The sequence below is a fragment of the Aptenodytes patagonicus genome, chromosome 1 (genome assembly GCF_965638725.1).
Source record: "Aptenodytes patagonicus chromosome 1, bAptPat1.pri.cur, whole genome shotgun sequence".
Taxonomy (NCBI): Eukaryota; Metazoa; Chordata; class Aves; order Sphenisciformes; family Spheniscidae; genus Aptenodytes; species Aptenodytes patagonicus.
The window spans coordinates 207,745,609-207,772,430 of NC_134949.1; the positions used below are offsets into that span (position 1 = coordinate 207,745,609).

Below are 26,822 nucleotides of genomic sequence, written 5' to 3' on the forward strand. Positions count from 1 at the left end.
ATTTCCTCTGAAAAAAACACACGTCTGCTATTATCTGATTTCCCTTCCCCTCATGCTCTACCCCTGCAACCTCGAACCAGCCCCTGGGCGGTGGGAAGCGGCCGGGGGGGCGGACGCCCCCCCCCGCCCCCGGCAGGGACACAAGCCCTCCTACCGACTCTTCCAGGCTTAGTTCAGCCGTCCCGCCCTTTGTTTTGGCTGTTTTCCCCTCACGTTCAAAGCCCTGATGATCGCCACACAACCCCCTCCCCGAGGCACAGCAGCAGGGAGGGCGCCTGGCTCCACCCCGGGCTCCCCGCCGTCTCCACAGGCGGCCTGAGGAGCCGGGCGCGGGCGGAGGCGGGCGAGGGGCGGGTTAAAAGCGGCAGCAGGTGAACGGGGAGGGACCTTAAAGCTCAGGCACCGCTGGACCTGCATTGAGCCCCGCCGTCCGCCCGCGGTGCCTGGTCCCGGGAGCTCCTGGCGGGGCTGATCTGCAATCTGTGGGTACTGCTGAGGCAGGTGAGGGGCATGGCGGGAGGGCGCGAACCAGCAGCTCAGCCGGTGGTGGTGGTGGTGGTGGTGGTGACGGTGGGGGAAGCCGTTCCCGCGCGTCCTCCATGAGGAGAGGGCCTGGTAGCGGCGGAGGGGGTGGGGGCGCGGCAGGACAGGCCCAGCCCGCTGTCCCCCTGTCCAGCCGCCACCACTGCCACACTTGTTGCACTCCAGTGCGGGGCCGGGGCCCACCGCAGCGGAGCAGGCAGCTCTGGTGGCGCTGCCTGCCGCGGGGAGGGAGCGGGGGCCGCCCGCGGAGGTGGGTCGGGACCGGGGCCGGTGGTGGGGCACCGTGTACGCCCCGTGCCTGACAATTTACCCCTGCTCGACCTGGGAGCCTTCGGTTTTGCTTTCCGAGCTTAAGCATGAGGGGGAGTGCTTGAACCCCGCGACCAATTTTAATTAGGAATACTCTTGTGTCTGTTAATTATGCATTTAACTTCTAACAATCTCTATTTTTTTAATTTGCCTTCTCCCAGCAGCTCTTTGTAAGCACGTTATGTGAAGTACCCGACCAGCTAAAACACCAAGCAAAATAAAGGCTTCTGCAATTACAGGTAATTTGCGACATGCCTACACACGTTAAGAGAGCTGCATGAAGGTAAACAGCTTGCATCAGTAAAACTGACAGGTCCTGTGAGCGTTTGAACACACAGTGGAAACATTTATCAGAATTACAGGGGGAATAGGAAATGAGAGGTGTGAGTCAGAAATAAATGCATTTCTGAGTATCAGGGCTGGATAAGATTGCACGAGGAATGAGTACTCAAGACCTTAAATAAAATGTGAGGGACATGTTGGAGTAAGGGCAGGAGTGCTCGCTTAGCTCGTGGCAGTAGCTGGTAACTGACAGTGTTCCTGTGGCATGCTGTGCATGGCTGTTTTTCCAGTCATTGGGCTTCCTAGATTGGGTGTTACTTTTCCAGTCTTGTGTGTTGAAGAATCTCTATTTATTTTTTTTTTTTTTCCCCCAATAGAAGAATTAATTTCTTCTCGTGCTCCGTTAGTTTTCACTATGTAGCCTGGAAATACTTTTAAGAGAACAGGCAAAGGGTTGAAAGAAGGAAGTGGCCTTTTGTCTTAAGAATGCTCTTTTAAACCCAGTTTTTGTGACTTTGATCACTAATGAGATTTTTATTGGCTGTGGCCTGTGTGAAATGATATGAGAGTTTGTGCCCAGATTCTGTTTGGGATTACCACGACTCAGTGTGTGCACTGAGTCAAGAGCAGAATAAAATATATTTTCATCCTTGATTTTGTTAAAGAAGTTATATGTGGTTTCTAGTATCTCTTGCTCTCCACTGTTCAGCCTGGAAGCCCTGCTTGCCAGATACTTACCTTGAAAAGCCCCAGAGGAAAGGCAGCAGGCAGAAGGATGTGCATGAGATTGTGTTAGGTTTAGCTTAGAGGACAAGGCAATGGTGGGCCAAGCCTCAGCCTGGAAGAAGGAGGCACCTCTGTGTGTCAACTAGGCATTGCAATGTAATTTTCCAGGTGGGATTTCCAACACATTGCAGAGCCATGAGGTTACAGCTCTACTGCATGCGTCAGGGTTTCTGGGAGACTTCAGTCCCCAGAGCTGTCAGTCTTAGAAGAATTAGTAGAATGACTACATATCACAGACCTTAAAAATGGAACAATAAAAAGCCACAAATTAAAATATTTCTCTGGAGGAATTAATTCTGTCCTGACAGGGCTAGTTCTCTCAACTTTCTGAAGCTTGGGCGTCTGATTGTGTTGCAGTTTTGCATCCCTTGAAGCATAACCCTGGTAGATTACTTGGGCAACCTCATTTATTTTGTGCAAAAAGTAATTGTGTAGTGAAAAAGGTATGGCAGACTATCTCAGTAGCTGGAAAAAAAGCAGCACTTTGGGATATATGTATAAGTTCTTAGTAACAGTCATTGCATAAGCTCAGTTGGGACCCCTGAGTAAAGGGGATGCTTTACAAATTGATTCTTTGTGTTATTCAAGTTACCGGTTCCAGTGAAATCAGTGATCCAGAAACTCTATGAAACAGGAGCATGGGTCGAATCTTTTTTTCTTTTGACGTTTTTCCTTGTTCTGTTCCTCACTGCTTTTAATTGTTATTTAATGATGACTGATGAGTTATCTGAAAGGAGAACTGTGACTCTTTCCTGGCTAAACACCAGTTTGTGTAAGAAGAAGCTTGAGGTGATGATATATGAGGAGAGATAATGTGCTGTCAAAACAGAAGGAATGTGGAAAAAGAGAAACACGTCTCCTATTAGTTGATAAAAGAAAGTTGAAAAGTAATTCTATTCCTTATCTCATACAAATGTTTCTTCCTGTAATAGATTTTTCTAAGAAGGAAAAAATTGCTTTTGTCTTTACTTTTGATGAAAGAAATGATAACAAAATACATGCTCAAGGAAAAGCTGTACTGCAGTATAAAAATCTTAGTGTTTATAAATTTAATTAGCATTTCCAAAAGGATGCAAGTTCTGTCTGTGTGTGAAAGAGACAGTGACTTGCCAATTTTGTAGGAAATGTTACGCTGAAGTGGGAGTGGGCAGATTTGTAGAGGGGATGTAGACATTTGCCTAGGTCTAGGGGAAAGGAAATAGGAATTAAATAACAGGTTAAAAATACGTTAAAATGTCATAACTAAAAAGTTGCTATTTTCATGACTGGGAGCAAGGCACAGTGTGTATAAAACTTTCTTTAAAAATATGGGAAATAGGACACTTGCCTCAGTGAAGACATAGTCCTCAGGAATTTGGCTTTCTTCAAAGCGAGAAATTTAAAGCACATTTTGAAGGAAAGGTTTACAGGGGAAAATGGCTGAGAGGGGCCAAATTCTAATAGGACTTGTGCTTTCTTGTTATGCCTTCAAGTGTGACTGGCACTTCTGATTTCCGGTTTTCCACAAGTGGAGTGAATTTTGTGCAGAGATGTTATGGAGGATGGTAATCCTCCATTTACAGTTGTAGGCTAGTAAAATAGCTATAGGTATTTCCAAACATGCTTGGAAAATGACTTAAAACTCATGTAGGGGCATGAATGTGGGACAGTCATAAGGGGGTCATCGTGGGTAGAACGATGCTTAATGCTGTTGATATTTAACTAGCATACTTTTTTAACATTTAACTACATACATATTGGGTCCTAATCTGTTGTGTTAAAGGCTATCTCTGGGTTTCACACTGGGTGTAATTAGAGCAAAGAATGCCTCCTGTTTTCATAAACTTGAGTAGAAGAAAAGTACAATGCTTGCAGTGTTCAGACCTGCAACTGTCAGAGGTTTCCTGTTCCTGACGAGTCTTTGCCTGTTCTTGTGTCAAATCAGGTATACTGTAATCCTTCTGTCATAGCTCTTCTGTTCTCCAGTTTCCACTCTGATCTGGAGATAGGTGTTCAGAACAAAGTTTAAGAGCTACTAGGGAGAATTGCACAGGCTTTTGTGATTGTTAGACTGCTCTTTTGAACTTTATTCAACTTTTTAGGAAAGAAGTAGAGTTGTTGATATTTCAGAGTGTTCCAGCTGCATGCTCGTTGAAGTTTTTAATGTACCGCTGTAAAATTAAAATAGCTGGAAGCTGCCTATAATACTGAAATTAAAGGATTTTGATTGCCAACGTCTGAGTTCAAAGCTGCATATTGTTACAGTTTGAACTCTGCATTAAAGCTATAGCAATGTAGGGAGCTGTATTTTTCAGGTAGCAGGAATATTCCGGATGATTGAATTCAAGCTCTGTACTTCCAACTTTGAACTGGTACTTACCTGTCTTGGTCCACTGATAACAAGGTACAAGTCTGAAGCCTGTAATTGTAGTGGAGCATTTCAGAACAGCCCTGTGAGATGGTGAGATTTTTGTTATCCCCAGTTTAATGTCTGGGAAACTGAGGCATGGGGCAGGCTGACAAATTAGGTAGGAAGCTGAGAGAGTTAGCAAGTAATTGCTGTAGCCTGTATGCCAGCCTTTCTTGGTGAAATAAAAGGATGCTGTCTCTGGAAGACATTAATCTGTATTTATTAGGAGCTTCCTTGGTTCAGTCCTGGCAGTGCTGCTGTTCTTGTGGTACAGCAGCAAAACTAACTGAGCAATAGGAATACCAAAATTTACCCAAAATCAACCCAGGTTGGCAGGGTGAAGTTATGCTGATACAAAACTGCTGAAATCCAGATTTGTGTGTTCAAATCTGGGTATGAAACAGCATATACAACTCTAAGACACCTTGATGCTGGTTATCAGTCCCTGTATGAGCTAGTGCTCCCAGCGTTTAGATCAAGACCTGAACGGAAGGTTGCATCAGCAGTGCCTTTGAATGCACACTGGACCTCCACATACAGCAATACTTCTTGTGTGAAGTTGGGTCATAAAATAATTTTGGTAATGTGTCTTGGGTCTGATGCAGTTTAGATGTTTCTAAAGCTTTTCTGTGGAAAAATTTTGCATTAGAACTGCCACTCTCAGGCATCTGAGTTATCTTTGTCCCCAGCTTGGGGGGTGGGGAGGGACACTCAGGACCAGTGCTTTTTTGCTTAAAGATTATCTTGGCTAACGCATTCCCACATGGGATAAAGTGACTTTTGTCTTGGCAGACTGCTGATATTGTATCGGTATCTGGAGGCACTACTGAAAGTGGTGGAGCGTCACACTGGACTGGTAACTCTTGGTACACCCTACACTAAAATTCTGATAGGAGTGGAGGCACTGTGAACACCCTCTACATTTCTGTGTAATTCCAGTAGAATAAGTAAATTAGTATCCAATTTGTAGCTGTGGGGAGAAGGGTATAATCTTACTCTGAATTTATGTGTAAGTTAGCATACTGTGGACCCCTTCTTAACTGGGACTCCTAGTTGTTCCTATACCATCAGCAAATAATTGTAATACTTGCTAATGACTACTTTTTTTGCTTGATAATATCCTATAGCAGCAAGTGCCATGCTGTGTATGTGAGGGGAATGCATCTTCTGTTGTTTTTACCTTCACTGTGTTCTAGTTGTGGTTTGCTGAAGCTGTGGATTTAACCATTGACTAATGATTTCCCAGTATAACAGTCTTTAACAGAGTCAAAAAAGCATCTGCTAATGAGCTGTACTGATAAACACAAGAGCTCAATGATAATTGTCCTCAGCGTTGTGAATTGCAGGGATTTTCGCTGGGTGTATGTACTGTGCTGTGATTGCTGTGATTGCAGTTTAATGTAGGCTTACGGGAGCTAGCTTTAAAGTAGAAGGCAGTCTGGCCATGGCAGCACCGAGATCAAAACAACACTGCCCAGAAGCTGGAGAACTACAGAAATAGTTAAGCTGTAGTTATTCTCTTGCTGCTGTCTAGCCTACTAGTGGAAAAAACAAAACAACAACAAACACCACCCCCCCACCCAAAGAAACCAAACTCAAAATAAAACACCTGCATATGTGCCTCTCTGTTGTGTGATCATCTAGAACCATTTCCCTTGTAACTACTCGGTGGAGCATGGTGATCTCTTATGATTGTTTTTAACTCCTGCTGTAACAGTCATATACTATCATGATCCTCTGACTGTTGAAATGGAACAGAAGGTTCAGCTGGTAGCAGAACAGATACTTATGCTGAGGCTTGGAAAGGCTTATTTTCATGACCAGTTGCAATTTTTTTTAAGGGAAATTTAATACTTAAAGGTAATATGCTCCCATGTTAGAATAGGTTCTAAATGCTCAGTTACTCAACCTCGCTGACTTCAGCATCTGCTGTTCTTCCCAGCTTCTTCCTTTATAACCAGTCCCTACCCTCATTACTACTTTACTTTTTTTCCCTCCAAATTCACCTAAGCTTTCATGTCTAACTTATTCTTGTACTGTGCTGTACTTCTGAGACTGGCAAAGCAGGTAAGTCCTTGACTGTCTACATACTATTATTTCTGTAGGCATTTAGCTGGATTTGCTCACATAGAAATAGTATCTGGACTGGCTCTATGAAAATAAGAGTTGCCACCCATTAAAGAGAAGTAGCTTTCCTGCTTTCTTCTCCTTTGGTCAGCAAGACAGTTAATATTTTACTTGCTAGTAAAAAGGTCTTAAAAGCAAGTATCTGGAAGAAAGATAACCTATGATCATGAGTCAACATCCTAGCTTTTGAGTAAGTTAGGAGTAAATGAGCTATCACATCAGTGCAGATAGCCCAAACTTGATGTTTAGTTGGAGTGATCTGCACTGATGGCTTAATAGTGTGAAGGGCCATACTTAAATTCTGCTTGGGTCACTGTGTCTGTTTATTGGAGAGAGGTGGGCACTTCAGTGGTCTCTGAATTGCCTTCATTAGATCCCCTAAATTGCAGTGAGAGCTGTTTAAAGCCTGCTAGTAGAAAACACTGGGGCCAGAGTATTTGGATGGAATTCAGGCTGTCTGAATATGGCTCTACAATCTTAACTGTGCCACCCTTCAGGGAGAAGATAGCGAGACTTTACTGGTATCTGATCAGTGCCTGTATCAATCTCTGGAGTGTCCCAAAGTCGTATGACTTTCCACCAGCATAAAAACAAGCCTGAGAGGCCATGAGAGTACAGCAAGAAGGGGCAAAGGTTGGTGACTAGCTTGGCAAGCAGCAGGGAGAATAGGGGATGGTGGCAGGAGGAGCTGAAGAGATAGTTGGAGGATTTGGAAAAGTGGGTGGGAATGGTGAAGGGGGGAGGGTTTGGGCAGATATGAAAGACAGGCTTTTTTGGGAAGGAGAGGAAATCTCACTAGGAGACTTGGGGCAAAAGGCTGCCTCTCCAAAGTATGGTGGCTTTTTCTGCATCGATCCAGGTACAGACATGCTTTTGCTAAAATTGAAGCACCATGTTTTGGCTTAGCAAGCACAATATACTCTCAGATGAGATGGAGCAAGTCAGATGAGTATAGTTTCATGATGTATTGTCCTCAGCAATAAAGCTTTGCCAACCCCTCTTCCCCACTGACTGCTCATTCTTACCCACGCGTTGCAATTTGCAGCCTGTTTTTTAAATGAAGTTGTGCTTTTCAGATGCTTTGTGTGTTTGTGCTGTAAAACAGATTGGTGAAATGGATCGGGTTTAAAAAACCAAAACATACTAGTACTGGGAATAACTTTTGAACAAGCCACCTGGTTTATAATGCACCCCCACAAAGTTGCAGGAGGTGGAGAACTGCAGTGTGACCTCAGGAGCAAAGAGTGGTGGGGAAGCATCTTGAGCTAACTTTGCCACTGAAGACAAGGTACCCTTTAACTACACCCTGAGGCACTCATATTTTTGAATCCCTTTCTGCACAGGGAGACAGGAAGGAGTGACTGCATGTCAAAACAAATCCTTGTGAAGTTGCGGCAACAGAAAGGTAGCAGTATTGGTGTACAGCGAGAGGTGAGGCATAAGAAACAGGGCTTATGAGGAGGGGATACACAGGTTCCACTTCTCAGCCTTTCACACTGTAAGGAGGTGGCTGACAGGCAGGGAGAAGAAGGAACAATGAGGAACAATGACTGAGAGAAGAAATGCAAGGAGTCCAGTGGAATTAAAGGATGGGTGAATGATGTGTGTAATACCACAGTTTACATGGTGCCAGTCTTCTACAGGATTTATATTCAGGTGTGCATAAGTATTTCTAGTCATAATACTTAGTTGTAGTGTCATGTCATAAGTACTTTAATTGCAATGTATGTGTAATAGTAACAGAGAACACTAATAAAAACACTAATAAAGTTGTAACTTTATTAGTTGTAACTGTTCATCTGTTTAACATACAATGATCTCCAAAGCAAATCCTGAAAGAAAGGCTGGTCTGACTGATAAAAAATCAGATGGCAAAAAAAGGGGTGGATACAAATATTTTACAAAACATATTAGCCAGATTTTATCTCTGGTATTAAGGGTCTTTCCTGTACCCTCATAGGGTTGTTAACCTACAGAGACTTTCCCTATATCTGTATGCTAATGAAAAATAAACTTTCTTCTTGGAAAAATAACCTAGCAGGCTAGGAAGGTAACTCTGCTTCCAGGACTGTTTTCAGACAGATGCGGAGGTAATAGCCCACACAGATTCTTCATCCCAAAAGAGGCTCAGGAAAGGTTCTCTCCAATCTGAAGAAAATCCTGGGTCCCCCCCCCTTGGTTTTCATCTCCTGAAGTATAACCCCACACAGTCAACCAGCATGATCTGAGGGAAATGTAGTTTATGGAACCAGTGAAGGGAGATTGTGCTTACATTCCAATAACTCAAGAAAAAAAAATAACATTGCAGTCATATAACAATTAAATATCTTAATTTTCCCTGAGTTGTTGTGTACTTTGACTAATGCTCTGTATTATTGTATGTGACTTACTAATTATATATAGTTCTGCTGTAAAGCAGAAAGGTTTTCAACATTACTCAGAATGGGAGTGTGACACAGAAGACAACTGCAATGAAATGTCTTCATTTTCTTCCTCATGCAATGGGACCCAGCTCAGAGTTAGGAAAATTGTAAAAATTCTGTCACATGATGGATATGATGGCCTTTGCGTCAGTGGCTGCTCTTATCTAGAAACCTTGAAAATGTCATTTTGCTTATTGGTGCCCTGTGCTGTAAATGCCAAAGGAAGATGGTCTCTGAGATGCAAACAAATTAACAAAGTTGAGAAATAAAAACGTTCATGAGGAATGTTGCAGCAAAGAGATCTGTGAGCACTTTTAGAGGGTCCTGGCTGATAGGCACAAGAAAGGCTGGTTTCTTGAATTCAGAGTAGCTTGCAAACTAACTTTCTGTAAATCCCTCTGAAGTGGAGGGGTGGGGGGAAGTGGGCTGAAATGTCTCTGAATGCTCTCTGTGAAAGGCTGTTGTTTGTGGAAGCTGAGCAAACCGGACAGTTGTGGTGTTCCTGGGGAGGTATGTGGGAGACAAAGGTGAAATCCTTTAATTACAGTCATAGTACTTTGAAACTCACCTACTGGAAACTATATGCTTCTGTTGAAAAGTCTCTGAGCTGCTGCTGGCCTGTCTGAACTCTTCAAATGTTGACTTTAGCACTCTCCCAGCCTCTGAAATGTCTCCCCTACTCTAGGAGTAATGCAGTCTGTGTTACAAGGGGAAAAAAATCACCTGACAGGTGTTGACAATGAAGGAGTCTTTGTCTAGTTACCCTAGGCTCTCTGTAGTTAGTGGAGAGAAATGCAATTTTGGGATGAATCTTCAAGCACTGATTTTAAACATCCAACTCAAGATGAGATGGATAATGACCAAGAGTTCGCCTTCATTGCTTCCAGCTATTGTGGAATTTGTGTCAGCTAACAATACAGAGCCCTACAGTCACACTTTTTAAATTTGTGAATGCAGGTTATCCAGACCTGCTCATGGAAGGTGCAGAGCATCAGCAGCAGTTCCTCAAGGTCTGTCTTTATTGCTGGAATGTACTCATGAAAACATCGTTTACATTCTAAAGCTAAGGATGGGCCAACTTGGCTTAATTTATATAGGAGTTCTAGCTGTCTAACAATGTATTTTTTAACATAACACCTACCTTACTTTTGGCTGATGTTATCTTCTATTCTTTTGTTACTGTTATCAAACTACTAGAAGTTGTAGCTTTTAATTTAAGGCTGTTTTCATCAATTTCTCCTGTCTACTTTTCCTACTTAATGTGACTAATAGCTGTTTTTGCTTGGCAAATACATCTAGAAATCAAATGAATGTGACACCATGTGTGTAATCAAGTAATGAAATATTACCTGCTGATATGTGATTGGATTATTATTTATGACTGCTTATAGGTAAGCCCACTGCTTACCCAACAAAATGTTACCACAGCCAAGGGATATGCTGCAACTATATGATATTGCCTTTATTTTATACCACATGCTTGATGGTATTTGTTTTTCCCATCTTGATTAATCTTAGTTTTGTTTATTTGTCTTGTCTTAGGTCAGACGATTAAAACAAGACAATGGATTGGGGAGCTCTACATACCATTTTAGGAGGCGTAAATAAACACTCCACCAGCATCGGGAAGATATGGCTCACAGTCCTGTTCATCTTCCGTATCATGATCCTGGTTGTGGCTGCAGAGAGAGTCTGGGGAGATGAACAAGATGACTTTGTCTGCAACACTCTGCAACCTGGTTGCAAGAATGTTTGCTATGATCACTTTTTCCCCATCTCTCACATCAGACTCTGGGCCCTGCAGCTGATCTTTGTTTCCACACCTGCATTGCTGGTGGCCATGCATGTAGCTTACTGGAGGCACGAGAAGAAAAGGCAGTTCAGAAAGGGAGACCAGAAATGCGAGTACAAGGACATTGAAGAAATCAGAAAACAGAGGTTTCATATTGAGGGCTCCTTGTGGTGGACGTACACTAGCAGCATCTTCTTCAGACTGGTCTTTGAAGCAGTCTTCATGTATGCATTTTATTTCATGTACGATGGGTTCCGAATGCCTCGCTTAATGAAGTGTAATGCTTGGCCCTGCCCCAACACAGTAGACTGCTTTGTTTCTCGACCCACTGAAAAGACGGTGTTTACTATTTTCATGATTGCTGTGTCCAGCATTTGCATTCTTTTAAATGTGGCCGAATTATGTTACTTACTGACAAAATTTTTCCTCAGAAGGTCTAAAAAAACTGGAAATCCAAAACATCACCCCAACCATGAGACTAAGGAAGAAACCAAACAAAATGAAATGAATGAGTTAATATCTGATAGCTGTCAGAACACAGTTATAGGATTTTCAAGTAGCTAAGGTGGTGTCAATGCTGGTGTTCACTCTTTTTGGAGTGAATGTTCTTTGTTTAAAGGCTGCAAATGAAATTTGTTACATGAAACAATTTAAGTTGAGTGAGACTTTGATACATAGTATTGGGTGTCAATTATGCACATCTGAAAAAAGTCAGGGCAGCCTAAACATGTGAAAATTGCGTGAGGATTAAATAGGAAAGTGTATCTTACCCTTACAAGCTGACTATGACAAGTGGGAAATCCACCAATACCTCCATGCTGACACAGCTCCTGAAAACTACATGCAACAGCAATAAGAACAAAATTCTTTCCAAGCTAGATATTCTAGTATTACAAGATGTTTTGTAATAGTGATAGTTTTTACTTGTGAACTGACAATTAAAATATTTTTCTAAAATCTAAGATTCCATGTTACTTAAGGTGCTTATGATACACAACTGACTGTGTTTTGTTTCTTAACCGGGCATATGCAGGTGAACCCTGTAATACCATATTTGTAGGGAGGAGACAGTGACCTTTACAGCTTTGCAAGCACTGCTTGAGTCTGGACAGGTAGCTTGAGACACTTGCATACACACTGCTGGCTGTAGGGGAAGTTGTGTGAAAGCCCACTACATGTAGTGTGGATAATTGAGGTAGCTAGGTCCTGAGTGCAAAGTCATGCCTAAACATAGCATGGCAATATAGATACAGCCTAAGTAGACTTGCTTTAAACATCTAGCAGACTTGGTAATCTTATCGATCTTTAATTGCATACTACCAGTTTTATAGCAACATACGTAACTTTATGTAAATGTTTATTTCTCTAATGTATTCGCTGTATTTTTTTCTTTATGCTATATCACATCGTGGAACTTTCTTGGTTTTGGTTTGTTTGCTTTTTTTATGGTAGACTGACAGTGCTGTTATGAAACTAGGGTCTCTTAGGTTTGAAGGACATGGAAGAGTATTTCTGGAAACGGAACAAGTCTTCTGAATAAAAGGCAAACACTTTAACCTTTCTCAGTGAAGTGAGAGTCTATATGTGAATGCTAGTGAGATCTTAAGCAGGACAAGTGCTTATGAAAAACTGTTTTTGAGCAGGGACTTTACATCCAAAGTGCACGTAGCCCATACACACCCCTTATTCCCAGCCAGAGCACTGATGCCCTAATTCTGTTGTCCATACTCTAATGGAGGTATGCATGTAACTCTTGAGTGTATGGGAGTATGTGCTTGTGGGAGGGGTACGCTGTTGAAAGCGGGGGTCCTGAAGGTCAAAGAGGTGGGTGTAGTACAAGACCCTAGCTATAGTGTCTTGTGTGTGTTTCCTATTTTGGATCACTTCTTGCCATGATAAAAATGTCAAGGGCACACTGACCTCACCAGAATTGCTCTTTTTTTTACACCAGTGCAAATGGATTAGCCTCATTGCTTCTGTATCATGGAGCTACTCTTTCAAGGGGTGTAACAAAGAGCAGGTATCCCTAGGAGCAGAAATTACACTCAGTGCGGTTTTCCTCCTGTTGTATCATGCTTTTTCTTACAGGTGCCAGCACAGCTTTGTGTGTCCATGCTGTAAGTGGGTCTGGGTTGGTTGGTTTTATGTGTCACCAGTAGAACCCTAACAGGGTGCAGGCACGAGCAACAGGAGAGGGAAAATACCTAGAGTCAGCTCTGTCCCTGCATGAGGGCCTGAGCTGAGCCCTGTCATTTATCTATTCTCTTCTGCTGCCACACTCCTGATCTTTCCTGCCTTCACAGCACATTTTCTTTTTTAATTGCTGTTGTGAAAAGAAATTGCTGCTAGTCTTCTGAACGTGTCTACCAGCAAGCTCGAGGAAAAAATATACGCAAAACTGTGTATTAGTGTGCTTGTATCATTCTCTCTGCTCAAAATACAAGCAGAAGTGAAAAGTGCTACAAAAGTTTGCCTTTGTAGGCATTGTTCCTGGTGGCCTCATGGCTCCCTCTCCAGGCTCCACATCCCCCTGTGGCAATGGTTTAAACCTTTACTTAATGGAGCTGCTCCCTTAGGGTTAGGAAGGTGGGTGCTCAGGCTGTACCTCACCAGATCGCCCCCAAGTCTGCCCCGGGACAAACAGCGAGGGCTCAGGCCCCGCGTTGTGCTGGTCCCAGGTGTGGAGACACAGCTACTTCTGTTCCAGAACTGCGTTTCACAGAGCAACGCGAGCTATGGACTTTCATCCAGGGTATGCTGCAAATCACATACCATATAGGGAATATGAATGGAGATCAGTTAATGATTATGCCTGATCTTGTCTCACCACTTTTAGTGATCAAATTGAAATAGCCCTGTGCTGAATGCCAATAAACCTAGAAAACACCTTAAGGCAGATATGTTTCCTCAAATGGAGGAGGGGTAGTTTTTCTTGGTCTATGATAAAGTGCAGGCCTGCTAAACCCCAAACAGGGATATGGCAATAGCTTTCTATAAGGTATTTTCATTTCCTGCTTACAAGTTTTCAAACAGTGGTTTTTATTCCAGCAGTTGGTTTTTTCTAGAAAATCAGTTCCATGTCTGTTGTTGTTTTAAGCCTGGATAACTGGGCAAAGCTTAAATGAAGAAATTGGGCATACGTGGTCCTTTGTGCGCTGGCACAGCTATGTGCGTGGCCATGCTGGGGGTTTGGGTTGGCTGGATGTTTCCTGTGTGGTAGCAGGACCTGGTAAGGTGCAGTCAAGCAACACTGCCCCGCTGCTGTTGTGTCCTAGCAGCCAGACGGGTGAGGAACAAACGTGACAGTCCCTGTCCAACCTACGCCAAGGGCGGCTGTAAATCAAAGAGCTGGAGCTTATCCAAGAGTTCACTAGTGCTAAGTCATTGACTCAGCAGGGAAGATCAGTTGTGACTGAGATGTGTTTGGCTGGGATGTTTCTCATCACACAATGTGCAACCCTAGTTACGGACACTTTCCTTTACCTGAAAGATCCCCTGACTTTTGTTACTACAAAGGAAAAGTCCCTGACGGTTTCAGTGCCCTCTTTAAAGAATTCCTCACCTCCCATTGTGTTAGGCTGAAGTAGATGGCATCATGAGGAAATGGCAGCTTTCAGTGTCTTGCTTCTCCAAGTCACCTTCCTACTGCCTGCCTGCCACATCCTGTGGCCTGAGCAGGGGAGGCAGCTGTGTTTGGCTGGGGTGGTAGTTAACCCTTTCTGCAGGGAAAAGCTGAGCTGCTTTTCTTGGTTTCAGACCTCCTGCATCTTCGCAAGCTAGCTGAGGCTGGCTGGGGCTGCTCTGAACCGCAGAGCACACCCGCTCCCAGCCCTTCTCTGTGCCTGCCCTTGCTCCTGCCTTGTAGCCATCCCCCAGGGAGTGGGTCTCCCCCCAAATCTCTGACCCACTGGTGACCAGCAGTTTGTACTATACTGGCACCACCATCACCCCGTGGTAGTTCAGCCAGTTTCTCTGATGGCAGCTGGCTTAATTGTCTCTGCCCATCCCTGCTGCATCTCCCCACCCTGTGATTTCACCTTTGTTATGCCTGGGGCAGAGATTGCTTAAATTGGCTGTAGTGCCAAATGATTAATCAGAGCCTCTGGAAAAGCTCTCTCGCAAATTCCCTGTACCCCCTCCCACCGCCCTGTCTTGCTTTCCCATCAAACAGGCAGGAGTCCTGACCACGTACAGGCGCAACAGCAGTGTCTGCCAGACTCTGCTCCCATTACCCACAACGGCCCTTGACTCCAGCCCCACTGCATGCCCTCCTCCATCCCTCTCTCTTCTTCTCAGCCCAGCCCCCCTGCAACTTTGGCTTTGTTTTTCCATTGACCTAAGCCCTTCCCAGCAACCCTGCATGCCAAAGCGCTAAAAGCAAATGAGACCAGTTACAGGACAGTCTGAACCCGCTCTCCTCCTTTTGCATAGTTAGGCTGCCTACCCTACCCCACGTACTGCAGCCACGAGCTCTTTGCTGCCAGGTTGGAGCAAGTTTGGCTCCCCCAGCCCCTCTGCTGAGCAGAGACTCTGCTGGTGTGTGCCATGCCAGCCCAGTGCCTCATCCACCCTCACCCCACAATGTCATGCTGGAAAGCACTGCCACAGCCAACGCAAGGCAGACCTCTGCTCCCAATTGCTTGGTATGTTGTTCTATTACCACTGTTACCTCTATTTCCCTTACTGAACCAAGGCTTTATTACAGTGGTCCTGAAATAAATCTATTTCATAGAATTATAGAATAGTTTGGGTTGGAAGGGACCTCTAAAGGTCATCTAGTCCAATCCCCCCGCAATGAACAGGGACATCTTCAACCAGAGCAGGTTGCTCAGAGCCCCGTCCAACCTGACCTGGAATGTTGCCAGGGACGGGGCATCCACCACCTCTCTGGGCAACCTGTGCCAGTGTTTCACCACCCTCAGCATAAAAAATTTCTTCCTTATATCTAGTCTGAATCTACCCTCTTTTAGTTTAAAACCATTACCACTTGTCCTATTGCTACAGGCCCTACCAAGAAGTCTGTCCCCATCTTTCTTATAAGCCCCCTTTAAGTATTGAAAGGCTGCAATAAGGTCTCCCCGGAGCCTTCTCTTCTCCAGGCTGAACAACCCCAACTTTCTCAGCCTTTCTTCATAGGAGAGGTCTTCCATCCCCCTGATTATTTTCGTGGCCCTCCTCTGGACCCGCTCCAACAGGTCCATGTCTTTCTTATGCTGAGGGCTCCAGAGCTGGACGCAGTACTCCAGGTGGGGTCTCACCAGAGCAGAGGAGAGGGGCAGAATCCCCTCCCTCGACCTGCTGGCCACGCTTCTTTGGATGCAGCCCACGATACGACTGGCCTTCTGGGCTGCGAGCACATGTTGCTGGCTCATGTGCAGCTTTTCATCCACCAGTACCCCCAAGTCCTTCTCGGCAGGGCTGCTCTCAATCCCTTCATCCCCCAGCCTGTATTGATACCGGGGATTGCCCTGACCCAGGTGCAGGACCTTGCCCTTGGCCTTGTTGAACCTCATGAGGTTCACACGGGCCCACTTCTCCAGCTTGTCCAGGTCCCTCTGGATGGCATCACGTCCCTCTGGCGTGTTGACCTCACCACTCAGCTTGGTGTCATCTGCAAACTTGCTGAGGGTGCACTCGATCCCACTGTCTATGTCATTGACGAAGATATTAAACAGTACCGGTCCCAATACGGACCCCTGCGGGATGCCACTCATCACGAGTCTCCATCTGGACATGGAGCTGTTGACCACTACCCTCTGGATGCGACCATCTAACCAATTCCTCACCCACCGGACAGTCCACCCATCAAATCCATACCTCTCCAGATTAGAGAGAAGGATGCTGTGGGGGCCTTACAGGCCATGTCAAAGGTCTTACAGAGGTCCAGATAGATGACATCTGTAGCCCTTCCCTTGCCCGCTGATGTAGTCACTCCATCATAGAAGGCCATAGGTTGGTCAGGCAGGACTTGCCCTTGGTGAAGCCATGCTGGCTGTCTTGAATCACCTCCCCGTCCTCCATGTGCCTTAGCATAGCTTCCAGGAGGATCTGCTCCATGACCTTCCCAGGCACAGACGTGAGGCTGACAGGTCAGTAGTTCCCAGGGTCTTCCTTTTTTCCCTTTTTAAAAATGGGTGCAATTTCTGTTATTCATAAAGTAGCATGTGCTGCCTTGCTGGCGCTTCCCATTGCCACTGTTGTGACCGTGGCACGGCAAGATGAGGAGGTGCTGAGCAGCCAGCCTGGGAGAAGAGTCCCTGTTGTGTATATCTGAGTAATGATGACTCACAGCTCAACTTCTAGCTCATAGACTGTGTTTATTGATTTGCAGCAAAAGGAATAGCTGGGTACCTGGGTTAAGAGCAATCATGCTGCTTCTTGTCTTCACTACCCCATGCTCGTTGAGCTGCTCTTGCCATGGTGGGAAGGCAGAGGGGCAGGCATTTAAGAGTTCCCCATGCACATTTTGAGTTGTTTGGTGTGCAATCATCACGGACAAATTTCTGCTGTGCTCTCAGAGAGCATGGCCTCTGAAGCCAGAGCGACTGTTGGATCTGATATCCTACACCATACTGGCCACTGGTCTCTGCTCAGGTGGGCCCGTGGGCAGAGACCATCTCCACCTCAGCAAACATCCTTGTAGGGACTTTGCACCACTGACTGCAGCGAGAGCACTACCGTTGTAGCAGCCTTTCCCCTGCCAGAGGCAGTGCATATACCCATCTCCCTGCACAGCCCTGTATTGTCAGGCTTGTATTCCTCAGGTTAGGCATGTAAAGGTGAGTGGCCTCCTTTTCAACTTCCACAGAAGCCAAAAATTGGCTAGCTTCACCAAAAAAGATGGGGGTGGGGTGCAAACAACACTTCTGCAATTTCCCACCTACTTGGCCCTGCATCCTTAATGCTAGTTGTGGAGTATGACTGCTTCTTCAGCGTGCACGCACAGCTGGGTGGCTCGGGTGGGTTTCTCTGCACAGAAGCACCCAAAGCTTCGTGTGACACACAGAGCAATGGGCAGGTGGGTCCATGGGAGGAGGAGACAGGGAGAGGTTCTTGCAGAGCCCTGACTCAGCTGTCAAGTCCTAGCAAGGGCCCCAGTCAGCACCCTGCTTCGTCCCTGCCAAAAAGCATATGGACAGGAGTGCCGCTCCCTGCATCTTGTCACCACCCAGCTACCACCTGCCTGTGCTGCTGGGTCACCCGTCTATGCCAGAATTTCTACTTCAGCCTCCCCCCACCCATTGATGCTATGAAAATCACGTTGGCACTTTCTGCAAGCTTGCAGATGTTTCAGGGCCAGATCCAAAGCTCCTCACTGTCACTCAGCAAATCCCTGTTGATTCCAGCAGGCTTGGGCCAGGCCTGTAGGAAGGGTGTAACTCTTTAAAAACACTGCAATACCACTCAGCCACTTTCTGCACAGCCCTTTTGCAACATCAGGTCCCATTTCACACAGCAGCTATTACCTCCTCGCAGCAGATCTGCAAACCAGGTAAATAATTCCCCGTTCGGGCCGTGCCCACCCACCTCAGGCAGCAATGCTGCCCCAGTGCTGTGCGGACAAAAGTGCCCACGCTGACATGCGGTCATGCTCTCACAACCATTTTAGCTGTTTCCAGTGATTTGCTGGTGGCTGCAGAAAAGAGTTTATTACTTCAAGAAGGAGGGGGAGAGCTCCTTAAAATGGTTTCGCTCTTAACAAATCTGAGGGTCTTTTTTTTCCACTGGCTTGGATGTTGGGTAGCCGTTTACTTGTGTACGAGCCCACGAATCAGAGGAGCTTGGGGCAGCAAGTTCAGCAAAGCAGGAAGGTTTTATACCCTGCCGGCTCCCAACCCGCCAGGACTCCTGATCTGTGGGAATTAGGCTATTTTACTTCCTTTAGACCCAGGGGCAGAGCTGGTTATGCTCTCAACTCTCCAGAGTGGCGTGGTGCAGCCTTTCTGTATTATCAAAACCATAGTGGAATCCTGGCTAATCTAATTTCTCCTGGTATCTTACACCATCACCCCCTTGTTATCTTTTACGTGATGCACTTCTCAGGCCAGGGACCCATCTCAGTGATGACTTGGGGACATCTGGGAAATTTAGGCAATTATTAAATAACAATGACAACAATGACGACAACATCATATAAAGCATGACGATGGCCTCAAGAAAGAATCGGACTGTGTCCTTTAATGCTGCTTATGATATATGAAAAGCCTGGAAAGAAAAGCAACTGGTGAACCCTGTGGCTCAGGTAAAATATGTCCCTGGGGCTGAAGTTCACAGCAGTGAAAGCCAGACCGACTCTTGCAGCTTTTAGCCAGACCTGGGTGACACAGGAGTGAGAATTTAATCCTGTTGTTTAGGGCTGATGGCTTGGGTTTAATCAAAACATCTCCCTGGTAGGCACACAGTATATGTTCAGTTGGGGATAATAAAAACCAGTTTAAAAGCACCCGACAGAGCTTTAATAGGCTATCTGAAAAAAATGCCACACTCACGGTTACTCAGTTTCCAGTTTCTTAACTAGTCAAAATTTAACTAATTGGCCAGTCCCTGCAAAGTTTCCCTGTTGCAGATAAGGCTTGAGCAGCGAGCAGGAGTGCTCATGTCTCGCACACCGCAGCCACCTGGATGGGGCTGGACCTGGCTCTGACCCCACTGTTCCTTGGCCAAAGGGAGGCATAATAATAATAGTAGTAGTAGTAGTAGTAGTAGTAGTAGTAGTAGTAGTAGTAGTAGTAGTAGTAGTTTGTATTAACACATAATAAATGCAGCAAAAATTAGAATTCCCAGCAAATGCTTTAAACTCTGGGTTGAAGATTCAGTTTCATTTTGGCATCCCTGATAATTATTTATGTTTAAAGGGGTATTTTCACCAGAAAAGGCTGATAGAAGACAAAATCATCAGATGATGAGGGAGAATTATTTCAGATCAGAGAAGAATTAAGGCACTTTGAGGAAAGATCATTTTAGCAGTCACACAACGGTAGGTGGAAAATAAAATGCACTTCAAGGAAAAATTTGAACTCCTCATCCAATTCCCTGTTTTCCAGTGGCCTGAACTGGTTCAGGAGCAAGAGCTGGCCGGGCTGGCACTTCAGTCAGCTCTGCCTTGTGCCCAGAGGTGATAGAGACCCCCCCCCCCAAATATTTAGATGTATAAAGAAAGAAATTAATAATGAAATCGATAATTATTTTACCCAATCATGCTGGCAGGTAGAGGGCATGTTCACTTATCCACGGGGGGTCGGTGACCCATGGGGTTTGCTCTCGAAGACATGGGTGCCTTCTGGCATAGAGCTGGAAGGTGTGTCCATGCCCAGCAGAGGTGAGGGGTGACAGCCAGAGCCACCTTCCTATTTCTTGGTCACTGTAAGGAAAAAAAGGGACATCGATAAGGGTAACTTTTCCACTTGTCGCAGACATATGAAACCGATAACCTGGAACCACGCTGACTGTGTGGTATTTCACAGGAATTAGGGATGAAAGGGGAACACTGCATAACTCAGGTTTCCCTCCCCACAGCCAAGGGGGATAACCTTGATCCCAAGATTATTTTTGTGTTATCCACTGCTTATTGCAAAACGTAAAGTCATGCTGGGGCTTTCTCTGGAGGGAGAGCCTGACCTGCCAAACTGCCACCCACACTTTCTCCCTCTGGCATTTCCCCTCTTCTTCCCCACGCTGAGGTGGGGTTGATGTGGGGAGAGGCCCCTTTGCCACCTCCCTGGACCCTCCAGCAACACTGAAAAGAGGCGCTGTGGGTGAACTTGCAGGTCATAGTGGAAGGCACCTGGTGAATTTAAGTGCCTGGAGGGCTGGGTGGCAGCTGGGTGGGGATTTTCTTTCTTGCAGCTCTGAAGTAGGTGTCTGACATTTATTTAAATCCTATCAAGTACCTAAATAGTCTCTTGGAACTTGTCCCAAAACCTATCTAACCCCTTTATCACTGTGTAGGAAAACATTGATTAGCAGTCAAAGGTTTTGGCAGTCAAAGACATCGTACCAGCTACTCAGGAACCCAAGGGAGCTCTTCAGACCCGCCACTGCCTCTGGAGACTGACCCAAAGGATGATACAAGGGCACATCCCCGGGCCCAAATGGTCTTGCGACATCGCCTGGTTCACACATGATTCACCAGCTTAATTTACTCCTCAGCAAGCTCTCACTCTTGTTTTTTTTTAACAGTTCTGCTGTTACACAGCCTCCTTCACCAAAGAGCTGGGAGGCATTATTCAATTGACCACTGAAAAATTAATCACTGAAGAATAACCACCTATCAAACACGATTAAAAAACAGCAGCAAATGCATTTTTTCCTAATGGATCTGTTAGGAAGAAATGTTATTTTTTTTCCACACACAAACCAAGCAAAAAAAGTAAATATCAGAAATAAGAGGTCACACAGCCCAATCTGCAAATCTGAAGCAGAATCAAATTCACCTGGGTCATACCTGACATGTATTTGTCTGACATGGCATGCTTGAAAGATAAGGGCTATCTGGTTTTGCTTGGGCTTCTTCTATAGCAGAAAGGCTGTTTGGATTAACTAAATTAATTTTATATTTATCTTGATAAATTCCTGGAAAATTCCTGTGGTAGATATGCTTCAATTAGTCTAAAGCTTGTATACATTATTTTAGCTTAATTTGCTAAGCCATCAGTGCTGCTAAACCAATTTGAACATTGGATAAACTCTCAGCACTAGCCAAGCCCAGCAACACTGTCAGCAAAAGCCTGGATACGTGTTATTTTCGGATTAACTATCACTTTTGGAGGGAAGATCTTAAATTCTCAACTCCTGAAAACAAACCATGCTTAGAAGGTCACTTTTCCACTTGTGTGGACACACGTAACATGGTTCCTCAGGACACACTTCAGTGAGGCACCTCTGATAGCTTTCTGCCTCAGCCCCCGGCATGGCTGCAGGGTACCCTCAGGACACCCCGTCCCTTCTGCAACACAAACCCATGGACATGAAGAAGGAGCCACCAATGTCCCCGAAGGATTTTGTCAGCATGCTGCAGGCATGCCCACGTATGTTTGGGCACGATCTGGCACCTCACAAAACGCCTCCTTTCCTAATGGAGCTGGCTGGATAGTTGTCTATCCCTCTGGGTACGTCTGTCTCCCAGCAAGGAGGAGACTCAGACCTGTATTTCCTTTAAACTGCAGGGTTCAATCCCACACTTCTCCTTCAATCCCACATCTCCATCAATCCCACATCTCTCCTTCCCAAGGTTGGCAGCCAGGTGTGGAGGCAGGGAAGGAAGAAGGGACACTCTTCACTCCTGTGGGACACTGCACAGAAGGACAGAGAGCATGCAAGACAGGTCCTGACTCATCTGGTGGTTAAGATTGGCAGCTAGGAAAGGGTAAAGCTACTTCTGAGTCACATTTGCAGCCTTTTATTCAGTGTTTAATGTAAAATGCATAAACAATCCTGGGAGCAGAGACTCCAGAGCCTCCTCCCCTTTCCCAGCTGAGTCCTCTAGTCCTTAGGGAAAATTCTCCCACAAATTCTCTCATTCACTCCCTGTGTCCTTTTGTCCTGCTGACTTTTGTTCCCCTCTGCCCAGTTGAATAAATTCTGTGGGAGAGGTGGAGACCAGCATGAGCCTAGGCTAACCTACAGCCTGGTGGTTATGGCATTGTGTGGGGAGTAGGAGATAGAGGTTTGAGTCCTCTCAGGTCAAGCAAAGCAAAAATCTCCAAATCTTGGGTGAGTTTGGGAAAACCTAAGGATGTTTCTACATTAGCATTTTAACCGGGGACAGGAACATGTTGCTGAAGTGAATCCCCTGATTACCTCTACTCTGGTGTTTTGGTTCACGCTGCGGAATCAGCCTGGGTCTCTTTTGGATTGAGCAAAACTGGAAAACCCTCTCCTGGTGCACAGCCCCTATGCTCCAGCTGCCCTGGCAGTTGGTCCACAGGGACTGGCTTAAAGCAAGCCCTCTAGACATGTATGCAGTGTGACTGCTGGATCCTCAGCACCAGCTGTTTCTACAGACTGCTCTTGCTGGGCTGCAGTGGTTGCTAACGTCTGTAGCCATAGCCTACGTCTGTAAATGTCATATTACAATGTTGCGTGCTGTAATATGGTGTAATGTACTATAACGTAAGGCAAGGTAGGCATAGCCAAAAGTTATTCTATAAATGAGGCAGATGTGAAAAAAGAGAGGATCCTTAATGCGGGATTCTACCTTTTACACCAAATCATGAGCACCAGCAGCTGCTGTTAGAAGAAAGCAAGCTGCTCAGCTTTTGGTGGGAAAAGCTGTGAGAGTGTCTTCCATGCCAAAGGAGCGGCTTCTGGGCTCCACATCCAAAGGGATGGTCTAACCTCAGGAGAGAGAGGTGAGAGCACACACCCCCATTGGCACAGCTCACAAGCCCTCCCTAGCTGTCCTGGGGTGTGGTATAGAAATGTAATGCTTACCAGAAAGTGCTGGAGTTCAGAAATCTGGCCAGTAGCTTCTAGGGCTTATTGGAGAGTATTTAGGCAACTTTCCCCATATCTTCCTTCGCTCTCTGGAATTTCAAAGGGAGCACAAGTTGTTTTAGCCCTGAAGCCAGACTGTGGCCGCAACTCTGTCATAGCACATATCAAATGAGCAAAAGGAAAAAGAAAAATTAATTTAGCTGGTTTTAGTGATCTTGCTGTGATTTTCACATAAGCAGGCGGTGCCATTACACTAGCGGGTAGTGCTGTAAGTATACTGAGTGCCATAGAAAAGAAAGAAAGAGATGCAAATCCAATTAACAGGCCAACTGGAGCTGTGCATAGCTAAAAGGGCATGAACAATCTTGGGTTTTATGCCAACATTTCATGTCTCCAAAGTTATAGATATGCATGTGTATTTTGCTGATATACAGGCAAAATTCCTGTTCCCAGGATGTACAATAGGCTACGTGACAACACAACATGTCTTGACACAAGGAAGAATGACCTCACCTGAGATTGTGGGTTGCAGTTTGGAAATAAAGTGTTTCAACAGCAATTGAAATCCCTGATGGGAACTGGAAACTCTGCACATTCTGATCTTGCCTGGAATTTCCTTGTAGCTTCACATAAATGCTGTCGATCAGAATAATTTCCAGTAGATTCTATCTCTTTTGAAATAATAGAAACTACTGCAATTGATTTATGAGCACCCTTGCCTGACACTCTACCCATACCAATAAAATACCTAGCAGTAAAACATCTTGTGTGGTTTAGGCATGATTTATTTTACATTTTTTCCACAAGCTAGACATGTACAGAGTTGCTGTAAGGTTGTTTTAATCCCATTTTTCTGTTGTCCAAACAAAGTTCCTTGTACAACTCAGGCCATCAGCCAGCCTGTATGGTGCAAACGCCAGCAGGGCCACTGTGTTCCCCATGCCAGTCCTAAGAGGTGAGTGCCACTGTGAATGCCTCCTGGCAGTGCCTGGTCTCATTTTGGTTTTGAACCCCACAGCCTGTGGGTCACCGAGACCTGAAATTTGCCTCTCTTCCTCTCCTCTCCATTTTCTCTGAAAGCGCAGCATATTTGGGAAATGGCCTTCTCCTGCTTTTTACTTTTTCAAAAAAGCAGGCATCACTATGTGCCAAGACAGCCCAACACCCAGTTCCCCTGTGCTGCCTTAACCAGGAAAGACATCCCAGTCCTTCACAGTGCCATAGTGGGAAGGGGCTGCACACACAGATGGGGACAAGAGAGAAATCGAGGTGTAGGCAGCAGAGGGACTGCAAGCCCGGGGCTGCCACTGGGACCAGACAGAGCAGCATGGGACAAAAATGAGTCTGCCAAAAGGGTTGGGAGTTACTCTGGGGCTCTCTTTGAGGGCATCCCAGCACAGCTATGATCTCTCTCTCGGCAGTTGTGGACGGCCTGCGTGACACACCGGAGCGTATGGGGCTGTGCTGGGGAGCAGGTGTTGTCCCACAAGCGGGATCCGGTACCCGGTGTGCAATAAGCCAATCTTACACACAGAGCCAAGATATTTATTTATCTCATGTTTGTGCAAAGATGGGTGCTAGGTGGTAATTCCGCAAAGCTAGCACACCACACAAAAGAACTACAGCGTATTTATCTTGTTACATGATTAGTAAAAGCCCGCCTAAATTCATGCTCATTGGTTAGTTATGTTCAAATTAGCCTCGCTTGCTATGTAAATTAGCACGCATGCTCCTTGCAGGTTGGGGGGGCAAGTCTTTCCAGTCTTGAATTGAGTCGGTGGTCACGATCTCCCTCTACCGCCTTTACCTTTCCCCTAGTTACTGCAGTTTCTTGCTAACTTCTTGGTTTTTTGGCAATCATCTAGCCTCCGATGCCTTCTAGGGCAGGATGTTCCCCTTCTATAAGTCTTCTAGTTCTTCTTCAAGGGCATAGTCATTGTAAGGCATGCATTGTTGATACAAGGTAATCAGGCTAGAAAAATGAAGACTACAGTCTAGGATAGGTGTTAATGCAAACATATGGCTACACAGGGACATGGGAGGGTGCAGGCCAGAGCTGCAGGCAACTGCGGCTGTGGGTTGAGCCAAGAGGGGGGTCTGGTAAGGAAGTCCCAGCTAACACAGCACTGCATGCACTCAATGTGTGGGGTTTGGGCATTTCCCCTTGAGGGTGCCCCAAATCCCTCCAACCACTCTTTCAAAATGTTACCCTTTCATGTAGTCAGATAACAAAGGAATAGATTTTTTTTTCCATAGTCAATTTATTCTGCCACCCAACATTTACTCATAAAAAAGTCAGTTCATAGAGGAACCACTTAGCAGCAGGCATATTTTGGTGCTGAGAAAGAATCTCAAATAAGAGGGAGCAGCAACATGTCAGAAATTAATTTCTTAACAAAAGAAATTATCTACTGGCCCATTAAAATATGCCAGCAAATCACCAAGTACCGGCTTAGCTAAAGCCCTTGACTTTTAGCAGTAAGTACTGAGAGTACACGGGTAATGCAAACATTGCAAAAGACAGTGGTTTTCTTGGACGTCCACCTTTCCCTGCCTGAAGCAAATCCCTTTATGGTGTACTTGAATAAAGTGGAGAGCAGAGGCAGAAACATTCCTGACCCAAGGGGGTTCATTTTTCCTTCTCTTGGGGTGCTGGTTGAAAGGAATATTTCTTGTCTCTGCAGAGTTTTTATAAATCTAAATGCATACATTGCTTAGGAACAATCTGTGGCATTTCTGAGGAGATGCTGTGTGGCTCTTTGTCATTTCTTGGCATGATGGCTCTGTTTCTTCTGTGTTTACAAGATCCCTTCCCACAGATCTCTGCAATGGGCTCTGCTGGGACTTCTGCGATTAGCAGCATGATGACAAGCGAGGTGAAGAGATGTTGGTACCTCAAACATTACCTTCCCTTTGGAGCCAGAAATCAAGGACTCCTTCCTTATACTAATTACTGCTCCACTCCTGAATGATCTGGTCCCTTTGGCTTGGTCCAAGTCCAGCTGATTCAGTCTAAGTGTAGACTCGATAACCTCCTGAGCTCCTTTCCCTGGTTCTATGCAGCTCAAACACACCTGCACAGAAATCCTGGAGAGATCTTTCAGGGAACATCCTGGCAGTTTGCAGCTTATGTTTTCCTTTCAAATCAGCCAATACAATTGTGTCCCCAAAGAGCTTGGAAGTCACCTTCCACTGTCCAAGTCAGGCCCAGGGAACAGCCTTTCTTCTCTCTGGGAGTATTCTACACACCAGGGACTTCTTGGTCCTCGACAAAAAGAAATGCAGAAGTGAAACAAGTTCTCAGTTTTTCCAGCCTGTGGCAGCTGCTGACAAAAAGACTGGGGAGAGTGACAGGACTGAAAAGACACTGTCCTTCAGGCAAGGAAAAAGGGCTATTAGGAAAGTCAGGATGGGAAGCACAAATGTAAAGTTCGTAAGGATGTCAGGGAGAGCCTAAAATAGCAAACAATTCAGACTACCAGGGGAAGAGTTCCAGGGATTTCTTCACCAGCAGCCTTTGTACCCCAAGGATAGTGCCACATTCAAAGTGTTCTCCACCTCTTATTGCACAAAGTCGGAGAAGAGCCAACATCCTTATCCCTTTCCAACCTGTTGCAGACAAGGGCTATGAAACTTTGAAGAATAAAAAACAACAAGCTCTTCACCCTTCCAGTGGCTGTTCACAATGATTTATACTGTCATAAATTACTGACTCTTTTCATGAACTGCTGGTTCA

General features: G+C 45.4%; 1 protein-coding gene across 7 annotated transcripts; it reads left to right on the forward strand.

Annotated features, from left to right (window-relative positions):
• Nucleotides 1–416: 416 nt before the first annotated feature.
• LOC143155415 (gap junction beta-6 protein) lies at nt 417–12,212 on the forward strand. 7 transcript variants are annotated; one of them, XM_076328131.1, is made up of 4 exons: nt 417–501; nt 1,014–1,091; nt 7,780–8,092; nt 10,402–12,212. In XM_076328131.1, exon 4 carries the CDS (start codon nt 10,424–10,426, stop codon nt 11,213–11,215), a length of 792 nt encoding a protein of 263 aa, XP_076184246.1. In that variant the 5' UTR covers nt 417–501; nt 1,014–1,091; nt 7,780–8,092; nt 10,402–10,423; the 3' UTR covers nt 11,216–12,212. The 7 variants fall into 7 exon arrangements, with proteins under 7 accessions (XP_076184246.1, XP_076184248.1, XP_076184242.1 ...); XM_076328133.1 differs by lacking the exon at nt 7,780–8,092 and having other exon boundaries at nt 1,014–1,135; XM_076328127.1 differs by lacking the exon at nt 7,780–8,092.
• Nucleotides 12,213–26,822: the final 14,610 nt, after the last annotated feature.